Here is a 13,039-nt window from a genome sequence, read left to right on the forward strand (position 1 = left end):
TCTTCATAATTTAAATTAATAAAAATTGAAAAAAAAGAAAGACTAGTATTAAAGTGTGGCCAATATAAGATTACGCATCAACCATCAACAACATTTTCTTTATTAATTTATTTAGATTACATTTATTTAAAAACAATAATAATAAATGAATAAAAAACGTAATAAAAAAAATAATTGACTTCTATAATGTGATATATAACATTATATTTAGTTGGAAATAATATTTCTACATTTAAATGAATATGATTATTTAATTAAATTAAATTTAAAGCTACTTAATTCAGTCTTGTATTATCAAATCATTTAAATAACACAAATAAATCATACATCATAAAACCAGGCACATTTATTAGAAAATTTTATTTGATTAACTTTTAATTCATGACTTTAAGCCACCAATTCAGATGTTTTAAGCGCATGCATATATGCTTTTTAGATTTATATTTTTATGATCAATGTCATTCATTTCAAAGTTTATTTTCTACACAAATTCAGCTGTCCTCCAAAATCTCTACATGTCAATGTTTAATGTGTGCATGTGTGTTGCTCTGTGGCACAGTGTGCAAGGCACTCATTGATGAAAAATAAAGGCCCAGTGCCAGTCACAAGCCCACCCCCAGATCTCCCAGAATGTGAATGAACTGCTGTGAAAAAAAAGATGAACCCACACAAATGCCCTCTTACCACTCACGCCGCCTGCCTGTTTGCCCTTCATATATGGATGAACGTGGGGGAGAGACGAAACAACAAAGCATCAACAACAACAAGGGATGTCTGAAGCCCCGGCCCTTTTGCATTCCATCCCTCTGGACCCCTAGGAGTGCAATACGCCCCCCGACTCCTGGCCAATTCCACAATCCACAGGGAACTTAAAAAAAGTTGATCTTCTCACAAAGCCATACCTCCACCCATTTCCCACCAGGAAGAGGGGTGGATCGTGGGTGGAGGGTCAGCGATGGAGAGGGGGGGCCTGGCATTGCTTCAATGAGAGCAGATGAGAGCTCATCTTCTTCCATGACAATTGCCACCCACTCAAAAAGCACACAGTGTCGAGTGACTGAAGAACCCAAATCCGCATCTCAATGAAGGCATCAAAGGCTCTGGATGCAGAGGCGGACTCTGAGATCAACACAAATTTTGTGTCCTATTGGAAAACACTGGACAGGGACTTTTAATATAATAGCCTCCTCAATCTAGTTCTCAGTTACTCATTATTGACTTTGAAAACAACTTGCAATGAGTTTCTTCATATTATATGGTTTAATCCACTGAGAAATCAGAATTGAGTTATCATGATTTAATTACAGGCATTCACACTATAAATCAGCGAACTAAAGTGAATCCAGATGATCTCTAGAATCTAACTCTTAATCTGAAAGTATTTGAGATGGGCTGATCTAGTGAATATCTGACAGTGTGCTGATTAATGATGCCAAGCTCATTGAACAGAGCTTGCTCTTGACCCCAACCCATGGAGGGAATGGCGGGGGTATTGGGGAGGTGTGCCTGAAGTGTGAATTCTTACACCGGATGCAAGCGGCATGGTGCAACAAAACACTATAGAACCACTGATCTATAATAGAGATTCATTATACATAGATCAGTCAATAGAACTCATAATCAATGATGCGGTCTACACTGGACGACATGGCATGACACCACAAATCCTTGACCGTAAACTGCTGTCGCGTTCTATTTATGACGTACTGACAAAATTTCAAGTGATCATTCAATAGTCCCTTTATCAAGTCCAGTGTAGACAGTATATAATTGATGCGGCGTGGCACCACATGACAACTTTCGCAACCAGTGTAGACACTGTGTAAGGAGAGATGACGGAGGATGATGGCGAATGATTTGGAGATCCTCAGTACCACTGAAAAACATATAATCTTGTAAAATGTGTGGTAAGTACTACGCTCTTTAGTATAAACAGAGTACGTGTGATCGCCAATCTTGAAAGGGATAGTGAAACTAAAAAGCGATCATGCATTCAAAAAAGGGGCGGGAGGGAGGGGCATCATGATGCCAGCGCAACATTGTGATGTCTATCAGCCATCGGCGATGGACGATTGCAGCGTCTATCGGCCCGACCCTACTGTAGATATTATAACGGCACATGCTCTGCATTTTGTTTTGCAAAAAATCCCATCTGTGCAATAAAATGATTGTAAAACCATATAAATTATATTAATTATAAACTTAACTCAACTACAAATTTGGTTCCCAGTATCTGATCATTATAAACACAGTGGTCTTCCAGTTGTTTAAATCGCAATTTAATGCTATGCTGTATCATAGCCAATGAGAGCACAGCAGCTCACATTCAGGATTTCTTCATTATACCATGACAATAAAACGGTTATGCAAGACAAATTATACAGTAGTTTTATACTAAACTCACAGACATGGTCAAATGCTGGCTAAAACTGGATTGATTGACAATCCTCCGGTCAAAACCTAATTAAGACTTGTTAAAAATCACCTCTCACCCTAATTTTTCTAATAGCAGTATGAAGAACTGGGGTGTCTAATTGTAGTTGCAAAATCTTAATTCCTATTTGTAAAGATTTAGTTTCTAATTGATAGATAAAAGCCACAGAAATTCCAAGGGTAACGCTGTGCTTACAGTGAGAAAAATAATCCACTCAGTTACTAGGACAAGTAAAACATGATTGTGATTTCATGTGTCACTCTCCAGTGTGGCAAATACAACAGATGGAATGAAATAAAGAAGTGTGGATTGACATCTCTGAGCATTCCTGCTGAGGAAAGATCCCAGTTTTAATCACAGCTGAGCTCTGACAGACGGCGAAACCCAAAACCCCAGCAGCGCACAGGTGAGAGTCCAGAAAAGAAGCCACAGTAAACCTAACATCACTCTTCCTGTGAGAGCTAAAAGTGTGCACTGCTGCCGCCCCAAGAATGCTAAGTATTCAGCCTCACGGAGATTCCTCCATGTAAATGGATCAGATGAGAGAAGAGAAAAGAGAAGGGAACGGGGAAAGAGAAAAAGAAAGTAATAGACCTAAAGAGAGATGGAGAAAGAAAACGCAAGAGAACCAAGACAGAGTGCAAGAGGAAAATGTTGGTCATTATAGGTAAATAAACCAAATTATGACCCGCTGAAGGGGTTTATTTTGTAATAATGACTAGTTGACTGTAAAAAAAAATCCCTCTTATTTTATGGCTACTAAGCAAATAAACAAAACTGACTGAAATATCAAATACTTACCAAATATGAACTATTAGTTTGAGTTTAAAGTATTTTATAATGTGAGAACAAAACAGAATATTTAAACTAGTACAACTGCATAGGAAATCGGTGCCCTGGGACAAAATACACTTTTTTTATTTACCTTATAAAGCTACGACTGACCAATCAAAATCAAGTATTACGAAGAGCTGTGTTTGACAGTGAACATGATTTTGACCCCTTAAATGAATAAACATTAAGTGAGAATCCATATGGAGTTCATGTGTCTGTGTGTGTGTGTGTGTGTGTAACTACTAGAGACACTTCATCCTCACCAGGTGCCCACATAAACATCAATCTCCAGCATCTGTGGACAGACCAGCAATAAATGCTGTGGAACACACAAACAGACACTCACACAATCCATGACCCAAACTGAGAGATGAGGACCACCCATGTGACTTCTAATATGCAGATGTACATTTAAATACACATCTGACTGCATGACATAACTAGAACCATTCAGTACCAATAAACAGGAAATCATCCTCTCACAGGAAGAGTTCACTGACCTTCTTTGTACACTCTAACCAAGATGTGCTTCCCTCCCCTGCTTTGGATTACTCTCAATTACAATTTTTAAATGGAACGGAATCAGATTGGGGCCAGATTTTGTTTCCAAGTTGTTGGAGTTGGAATGACAATGCTGTCACGGGCTGTTTGGTTTAAAGTCATCCATACCTAAATCATACTCCACCCAAAAATGTAAATTATATTATCATTTATTCACCCTCTGTTATTCTAAACCCATATGAACCATATTGTAGGACTATCCCTTTAAGAATAATTATGTGCACTGTGTAAAAATAAATATATAAATAAATAAATTAAAAATAATTGTACAAATTAAATTTAATTCAATGTGTTACTTGCTGTTTACCAGCAATTGAAAATTGCTTCAAAGTAAACCCTACGCAAATGTATTTTCAGTGTGGTCAAGCTATATCCAAGTCTAATATATATTTTTAAAGAATTAAAAATATTGTGCAGTGGGTGAGGGTCTTATAAAAAATTCAGTAGTCATATTTCACAAAAAAAAAAAAAAAGATTAAACAGAGAAATAAATTATATTTACCGTAACAAAAATGATTATGACCAAAAAGAATTTTGCATTACAGCAATAATTATCATTACATTCTCATACTATAACACCAATTAAAATAAGAGTAAAATTTACTCGTACTTTTTTTTTTACTTAAAAGGAACAATATGTAAGTTTTTGCCTCTAGAGGGCGTGTATTCAAAACAAACAAAGAAACAAAGGCGTAGTTTAATGATGCCTTGGAATCATGAATCACCCCCCCACAGTCGATGCAATCCGACAGGACTCGTCAGAAATCATGCAGCAGAGCTTTTATTATGCTACAGTCGACCGATTACTCTGCTTCCAATCATGTGCATATGGGCAGCGCTGCTTTATCATACCACTCATAATAAATAACGCTACTCTGTGCGGTCGTCACCGGTCTAATAAAACGCATAACATATTAAAGCATCTTTGGTGTTTCCATGTTTTCTACAAAAAAAAAAAACAGGAAATCGACGGTGTATGACGTCATTGGCAGACGACACAATGACACTATGGACACTATGGTCCGTGTCACTATTTAAAATTTCTTATTTCTCTGGATTTAAACATTCTTTGAAAATTTTTGGATAATTTAAGTACACAAGTCAGCAAATATATATAACATTGTTCTAGTAGTTTTGGTATATTTGAATAAAAAAAAAACTAACTTTTTAAACAAAATTAATATAGTATAATATATAGAAAAACAATGTAATATAATAAAAAAGGCTTACCTCTTTATATAAAAAAGTTTTATTTAAGCCAGTGTTTCTTGTAATAAAAATCAGCATGAAGACAGTACAACAAATATTAAAATGATACTTCACAATTAAAATGATTAAATAATTGATTTTGCATTACAGTATTGAGCGTGGGGTAATTGTCAAGTGCTTAATTGTCATTTTAAATATATATTATATACATATATACATACATATATATATATATATATATATACGTATATATATTAGAGATTTCATGCCTTTAGCTGAGAGACAGAAGCCTCTCCCTCTATCCACACACTCATGCTGAACCGGCTGACCTGAAACTGGTGTGAAAGGGTGTGATAATCCGCTGACCTCACTCTGAGCACTCGCAGAGCATGCTCCGGTTTGTGAGGTCCATCTGCTGCCTGTGTCCTGATGAGATGCAAACAGGCTGCATTACGATGCAGCTTGCATGGATTAGAGCAGAGGTTTGTGGGAATGCAGAGCACAAAAGACATCATCATATCATTCCAGATTACTGAACCATGCCAGATTCACTGAGCAGTCAGATTCACTGATAAGGAGGTTAAATGTGGGTAAATGGTGTCAAGCGACCAAAACTGTCATATTCCCCTGTTATAGAGCGGTTCTGTGCAGGTCAGCAGAATCTGAAAAAATGTCATTAAAAGATCTTAATGCATTAATATGCACAAATTGCAAGACAAGGGTAAACTAACACACTTTTAGGAAACTTACTGTCCTTATAATTAAGTAAATTAATTAACAACATAGCAACAAAACCTTGCCTACTTTTATATCACCCAGCAAGTTTTGAAGCACAATCAGTCAGCCGACAAAAATCATTGATTAGATAAACTAGAAGTGTTCTTTGCGTCAACAGGCTCGAGCCCTCGAGCACTCTTCCTGTTTAGGGGCCAGTAAGTCCACACAACTTATCTTTACCCAGAGCAGCTATTTTAATACAGGACTATGACCTGGCCCATTTCATACGTGGAGGCCAGGAACACCCTCACAGGGTTAACGGTCACACAATCTCGAATGCCAAAGGCCCTCAAAGTGAATTGGAGCCTCCAGTGTCGCAAGAGAATGTTTTCCTGAAATCCGCACAGTCTCCGAGGAAATGGCTTCAATGCAAAGAAAGAGAAAAGAGCTAGAGAATAAGAAAGAGGTACTCTTCCAAATGGCTCTTTCCCCCTTATCATCCATCTGTCTATTAATACTTATCAGATCTCCTCTCGAGATCCTCATGTGGTCGCAATGCCAGGTTTGTATGATCATTACCCACTCTAACACAATACGTCCAGTGTTCCTTCTATAAAAGCGGATACTTAAAGGCCTGGAGTACAAATGACTCTCGACAAACTTCATTTCCAATGACCTGATTTTACATGACAGCACAGAACTCTTTATAGAGATTGGATGACATCAGAGACGTTATAAGAGGGAGATCACAGTCCACTCAAATCAAAATGAATGCTCAATAAGGCAGCTGCAGAAATGAAGTACCATCTTTTAATTAAAAGAGCCAAAAGCATAGCCTAGATGAAAAACATAGAAAAATACTCTAGAATGTGCATGTACATTAGCTGGAAAAAGACCTAAAAAATAATTTTGTGTATCTAGATATAATACGATTCTGCTGCCAACCCATTCCCACTTGCCCATAACCTGTCCATTTGTGGTTCTGTTCTCATCTTATAAGTGATATTTCCTTGTCTGGCAGACACATGTGTAATGGCTTTAGCACATTAATTATAGTGCATTATGGCTGTATTGTGTGTATTAGTCAATGAGACGTGTAATGATCACCACCACTCTGGCCAAAACCAACCCCTTAAAACCAACAGTTATTTTACGAAATTAAAAATTATATTTGCAGGCTACTATGAATGCCACATGTTTGGCATCTAGAGGTTAACCACACAAGTAAAAATAAGCTAAGCTGGTATGAGGCTCCCTGGTTTTATCCAGTTTCCAACATTTTATTCTGATAAATGAAAAACTGGGTCAACTTAAAAACTGTTACTTCTAAATGTGTCCACTAGCATGTTAATGTATGGATATATGATTAATACAGTAAACTGTGCCACTTATACACATGATAATGATCCATGCTCTTTCTTTATATGAACTGGTAAACCTTGTTAAAATCTTACATGAATACAAGTCTTACATGAATCAGTTCTGATATCAAGTGCAAACAAACATAAGCCAGTTGGTTTTTAAAGCAATCTAAAATATACCTTCTTTTGCTGATCTGACAAACAGTATTGCTGCCTTTGTCATAAAACCAACCAAACTGTTCTGGTTTCAGTGTAAAAATGGAACCATCTATTTAAATAAAACAGATAAAGATACAGATAAACACATACCAGTGGGTTTTCAAAGCAAAGCAACCTAAAGTATACCTTCTTTTGCTAATTTGACAACAGTTGCTGCCTTTGTCACAAAATCAAGCAATCGGGTTAAAGATAAACGTTCTTAGATCAGGTCAAAAATGTCATCTATTGGAGCAAAACAGGATGCAAAAACAATTACCAAATTCCTCTAGATATCTGTGAATAGGTAGCTCCACCTTTAACTTGCAGAGACCCAACACCAAATGTTCCTACATTTTCCTCTGTTTTAAATGTAATCAGTATGACAGCTCATGTCATAAAACTTTAACTAAAAACTATAAAACCTGTATAAAGTTACTGTGTGCTATCCTTTATAATTAAATAAGCAAAAACTTAATTCTGAGGAAATCTACATTGATCTCATTAATTTTGGCCCAGAATTGCTGCAAATCAGTCCCAAGGAGGGTCACAATAAAATAAAATAAATACAATAACAAGCTTTGAAGTCAACTTTGAGCTCCGGTATTGCATAACAACAGCACAAGCTCAAAGATGCTACCTATGAATTCTCGTCCAAGCACAGGAACTTCAGTGTTTCAGGTAGGTCACCCTTTTACCTGCGTTAACTTACTCTAATCAGTCCTGGACAATTTTAGAAAAGCAGTGATCCTGACATCAAATCAGAATGAGCGGGACAAGTTAAGCCAACACTAGTCTAAACACCCAGTGGGGTGTGTGTGTCTGTGTCTGTATGTGTGTGTGTAGTTGAGGGGGGTCAGAACCCCTCTGGAGGGAGGCTGGCGACACAGACTCATACGGCTCTGAATCAATTGTGCATGCTGGGTCACCTTTCAAAGGTGGAGACGAGAGGTGGAATTAAATCCTACATTCAAACAGCATTGATTTACATTTAATGAGCTGTGATTGTGGTCGATAACCCCCCGTTGGCTCAAAAATGCACTTCTGCCTGTACTATGACTGAAAACGGCATCTGGGTGCAGTCAATGGTTTGACTGATCATCACTGAATCAATGTCATTCCATTTGCAAATACAATCCATTTCTACACCAGACCAAACAAGATTGGGTTTCTCCTAAATCTGATATGGAAAAGGCATCGCATCTGCCACTGGTTTGAAAGCCCTCACTGTCGGCATCATGGGAAACAACCTTGATGAATTTCAACACAAGGGGGAAGGAAGTTGCAAAGCTTAAAGAACAATTAAGGTGTTATTTGATTTACTCTCCAAGTGGGGTGGAACTGCTTTACTAGAAAAAAAGTGAGCTGCACTCGTGTGAGTGGGGGTCGCATCTCCTGACCCCTTAAGTGGGTTGACAGAGCAAATCGATTTAAGGTATTATAGACAGTCAGATGTTCTAGCTTTATGAGCCTCAAACGTGCTCAGTTTGGCTTGGTATACTTTTATCATGGAGTTCCTGATAATAAAAGCACTGTAAAATGGAAAAACTGACAACGCATCTAATAGCGGTTCACATGTTGACAAAGCTAACTTCAACATAGACGGGCGTCGGGCTGGGTCTTAGATCTTCAAAGCTTTGAGAACTATCCAAGGAAAGTTTAAGAGAAACGCTTCAATGATCATATAATTCACCAAACTCAGATGAGAAGGGAGGTTTAAAATCTTTAAATGGTCATGGATTTGACAATAATTAGCACATTCCTGTGCATGTTGTGAGGCACTATGGAGTGAAATCAGTAGGCCTGCAGCTTGGGGTGGACGACAGGTTTGTCTTATGATGAGGTTTGCTGTTGTTCGCCAAAACCAATTAAAAGCGCTAAATGTAAGTTTGCCTCGAGAGCTCAGCGACTGCAGAATCTAAATACTGCTGCGCCCTGCTTAACAAGGCAAGCAAGTAAGCAACGACTCAGCTTTTTCTCAAGAGAACGAACAAAATGGCAAATCCATGACCTTTTCAACCATAACCACAATAGATCCTGCTGATAGCAATATATTATAAGAACAATTTAGACATCACAGAGCTAATCAAAGACTATGGGTTGTGTAAAGGGACGGGTTCTAGCATAGCAATTCCTGAGAGAGCAATATTTGAAATCATTCAAAAACGACTGGGTCTACAAACACGCTCAGTGGGGTGTTAAATCCAATCTTGATTAAAGCAGAAAAAAGCCTTGAATAATGAACTGTGCTGGCCAGCTTTTGTAATTAAGTCCAACAGTGCATTCTAGTCTGGGACACTGAGCCTTTGGCAACCAGGGAAATTGCTCGGTCCCTTCTCTCAAATGGCTGATCGCAGGATGGATCACCAGCAGTGTAGTAGCTGATCTTGATAATTTAACTCTACAAGATGCATCTTAAAAGCCCAGACACAGTCTGGCCAATTGAACTCTTAATGTTCTTTTACTGCATCAGACTGTAAATTTTTTTTAAGGAGCTTTATTTGTAGGTAAAAGCGTGAATCTGTGAGAGAGTTCAGGCCTTGTGTGAAAACAGTAGACTCATCTGCCATCATTTCATCACTTACATCTAACATCTCCTGTTTTGCATCTGCTTTTGATTATTTCATAAATGTACTCAAAAACATACTTCCGAAATAACTGAGACGGCATGTTTGGTTTTCTGTAAATTTCTCTGACCTGTGTTGAAGTTTCGAAATGATTGTTTCTTCAACTCTTGTTTGTGTTTTTAATTACTCTGTTACAGAATGAAAGTGGACGCAGCTGGCCGAGAAAAATCTGAGACATTTGACAGGAAAGCCATTAGAAACACACAGACGGTTTTAACTCATTCGGTGTGTGGTTGGACTGGAGAATCCGCCTATGCAGTGAATTTCCTCCCGAACCAAGAACATTTATCAACTCATCAAATTCAGTCATGAAAACCAGAAGGTAGCACATGAGGAAAGTAAATTCCAGAACATTCACACGGTTCCACACAAATGCCACAGGCCACACAAATGGAGCTGAAGCCAATCAGAAATAATTTCTTACCTTTGAAGGACAAGAAGACCCGAGGGGCATTCTGAGGTTCGCCGTCCGAACCCAATGTTAGGACAGATAGAGCCAGGAGAACCTGAACTGACCATAGACTGTCCGAATGCATGGTGCAGCCGTTGAATTCAGAAAGACACACTGGTCACTGGGAAGAAAAAGCACATTATTGTAAATGATATGATGTCACTTACTGCTTTCCAAAGTTAAAGGATGCAAATACTTAAATAAAAAGTATATTTCTTTTGGCTATACTGACTACGGAGCGAATCCAACATTTGGCACACTTTTGCATGCCATATTTCAGCAAACACTGTAGTGCACTATACAGTGCATTCAAATTAATAAACTGTCATTGTTCAAAGCATAAACATGCTTCCTTTCTATGTAAATTAGATTCATTATGGTTTGCGCCTTATTCACAAATCTGCTGCTCACCTTCAGCTATAACATGTTTTACTGATCACAGCAGAAATAGCTTATCAAATGTAAATATACAAAGAAAAAGGAAAATACATGTTTAATGCATTCTCTTGTTCTCTCAGTGTCATATCTGAAATCTTGTTCACCCATATGTATTCCATTTATTTTCAAGTTCCACATGTTTTATCTCTGTGCTCCCTGCTTTAATAAGAGAAGCTAAGAGGCCCTCCACAGTAAACATTTCACCAAAAACAAGGGTTTGGTTACATTTGTTTGAAACATGCAGCAAAAGGATATTCCCCTATATATAGTACATGTATATAGTACATGTATATAGATGTATATAGTACATCTCTTTCAGATGGACAGGAACAAGGCTGCCACCCATAGAGGGGCTGCACTCATTCTGCTGTGGTAGCGTGACACTTAATCTTAAAAACGTAAATTGGTGTGGATATATCTAAAATCAATGATACCATTCCCAAAGCCACACGGCATTGACATTAAACACAACTGCATGCGTAATACCCTTTTTCTTAATGAAAGAACAAACATCTTTAATAACTTAAAAAGTAGTATTAGTGGAAGACTAGTACAAAAAAAAGCGCTGGCCGCAGAGCATTTATGAGTGGAAGCAGCTGTTCAAACCTCAGCTATTTGCAGGCAATTTGTTAACTGTCTGGCTGTTTATCTAAAATCTCTGCCTCTTTACCTCACACAAGCCAGTGAAATTAAACAACAATTATATGAACACAAGTGCACACAGACACAGTTGGAGGCAAGCAATTATGGATACAGTCTTACAAATACAGTGAAAGAATAGATCACATTTTTTATATTATGTGAAAAATTGTGGGATAACAAGAAAGATTCAGGCTGTTGCATTCAAATCTCATTCTTTCAGTTACACTTTTGATTTATTAATGTTTTAAACTTAACTCCCACTTAAGAGGCACTCTATCAACTATTTTAGACTTTTAACCGCAATAAAATAAATCCTCAGCTACCGCATTAACACATATTATTAAACTGTGATTTAATCAATTTCAATACAATGATTTTAATTAAAGAAATTAATAAAACACTATGAAGGGAATGGGCTCTTCAGCAACTCATAATTCAACAAATCGAACTTGGCTTAGAAATTGAGCCTTTCTGGAAGTGCAAGTTGTCAACATTCATAATCAAGTCTTATGACTGATCAACAGGTCAATTGCTCTCACTTAATTTTATGCAGTTCTTGCTTTCTACATTTTCTTACCCTATTTGTATACCCTATATTATCAACATGTACAGCCCATGTCTGCATTTATTGTGTTTGTTTATTGCTAGTTTGTGAAATTGTTGTGGTGTTTGTTTTGTAAAGGCATGTACTCTGACAATGTATTTTGTTTCTTTTTCCTGCTACTCAGCAGAGCAATGAAAATAAACTTATTTGACTCAATCATCACTGCCTATTGTGCTGTTATATATACAGGAGCTCCAGGATAGCTCAGTGTATGGTTAACTTGTGTTAGAAAAATGCTGGGAAAGAACAGCAGCAAAGAACAGCAGCGCAGTCTCGTAGTGGAGAGTAGAAATCAGTGACAATGCAAAGAAATATAAGGTTATTTGTGGCCATACAGGGATATAATCAGCTGTTGTGGGTAATGCAAGTTCAGAGAATGTGTTATTCTTAATCTAACCAACATGAACATGAAACATCAAGCAGTTTCTGTGGTGTGACTTGACCTTTTTACTTATTCTATACATGAAGTGTTTAGCACCACATTACATTCAAGTACTATGTGGAATACTGTACTTTTGAAAATCAATTTGTCACTATAGATAATCATTTAAAATTAACTTTTAAAGGTGATAAAATGGTGATCAGTTAAAAGACCCTTGACATCAATAAGTTCATTTTAACCTAAATTCTTGATGTTGACTAAAAAGTCAGTGGATATGTTGTCAACTACTCATATACAGCAAACAACAACTACATTAATAAATTCAAGAAATTACATTTTGCATAGCAGAAACCTGGATTCACCGCAAAGCCAACTGAGTTGATCAAAAGTTGCATTTAGATACAAAATCTGGACGTTTAAATGTAGTTCATAATAATAATAATAATAATAATCCAGTCCAGTGTTTACCTGCTTGCTCCAAACTGCCCAGAAGGAACTTTGAGCTGAATTCAAAGAATGAATCCAGGAAATGTCTTGAGTTCTGGTTTATGTTTGTATGTTCCAGGTCCTGCAGGTATAGTGAG

The 13,039-nt window shown here is 37.2% G+C and overlaps 1 protein-coding gene across 1 annotated transcript in view; it reads right to left on the reverse strand.

Annotated features, from left to right (window-relative positions):
- Window positions 1–10,499, reverse strand: part of LOC132119617 (semaphorin-3F-like) — a 61,504-nt gene extending 51,005 nt beyond the window's left edge. The window contains exon 1 of the mRNA XM_059529738.1: window positions 10,363–10,499. Coding sequence (XP_059385721.1) covers window positions 10,363–10,474 — 112 coding nt within the window. The 5' untranslated portion in view covers window positions 10,475–10,499. The remainder of the gene's footprint in view (window positions 1–10,362) is intronic.
- Window positions 10,500–13,039: the final 2,540 nt, after the last annotated feature.

Source organism: Carassius carassius, chromosome 38, assembly GCF_963082965.1.
Source record: "Carassius carassius chromosome 38, fCarCar2.1, whole genome shotgun sequence".
Lineage (NCBI taxonomy): Eukaryota > Metazoa > Chordata > Actinopteri > Cypriniformes > Cyprinidae > Carassius > Carassius carassius.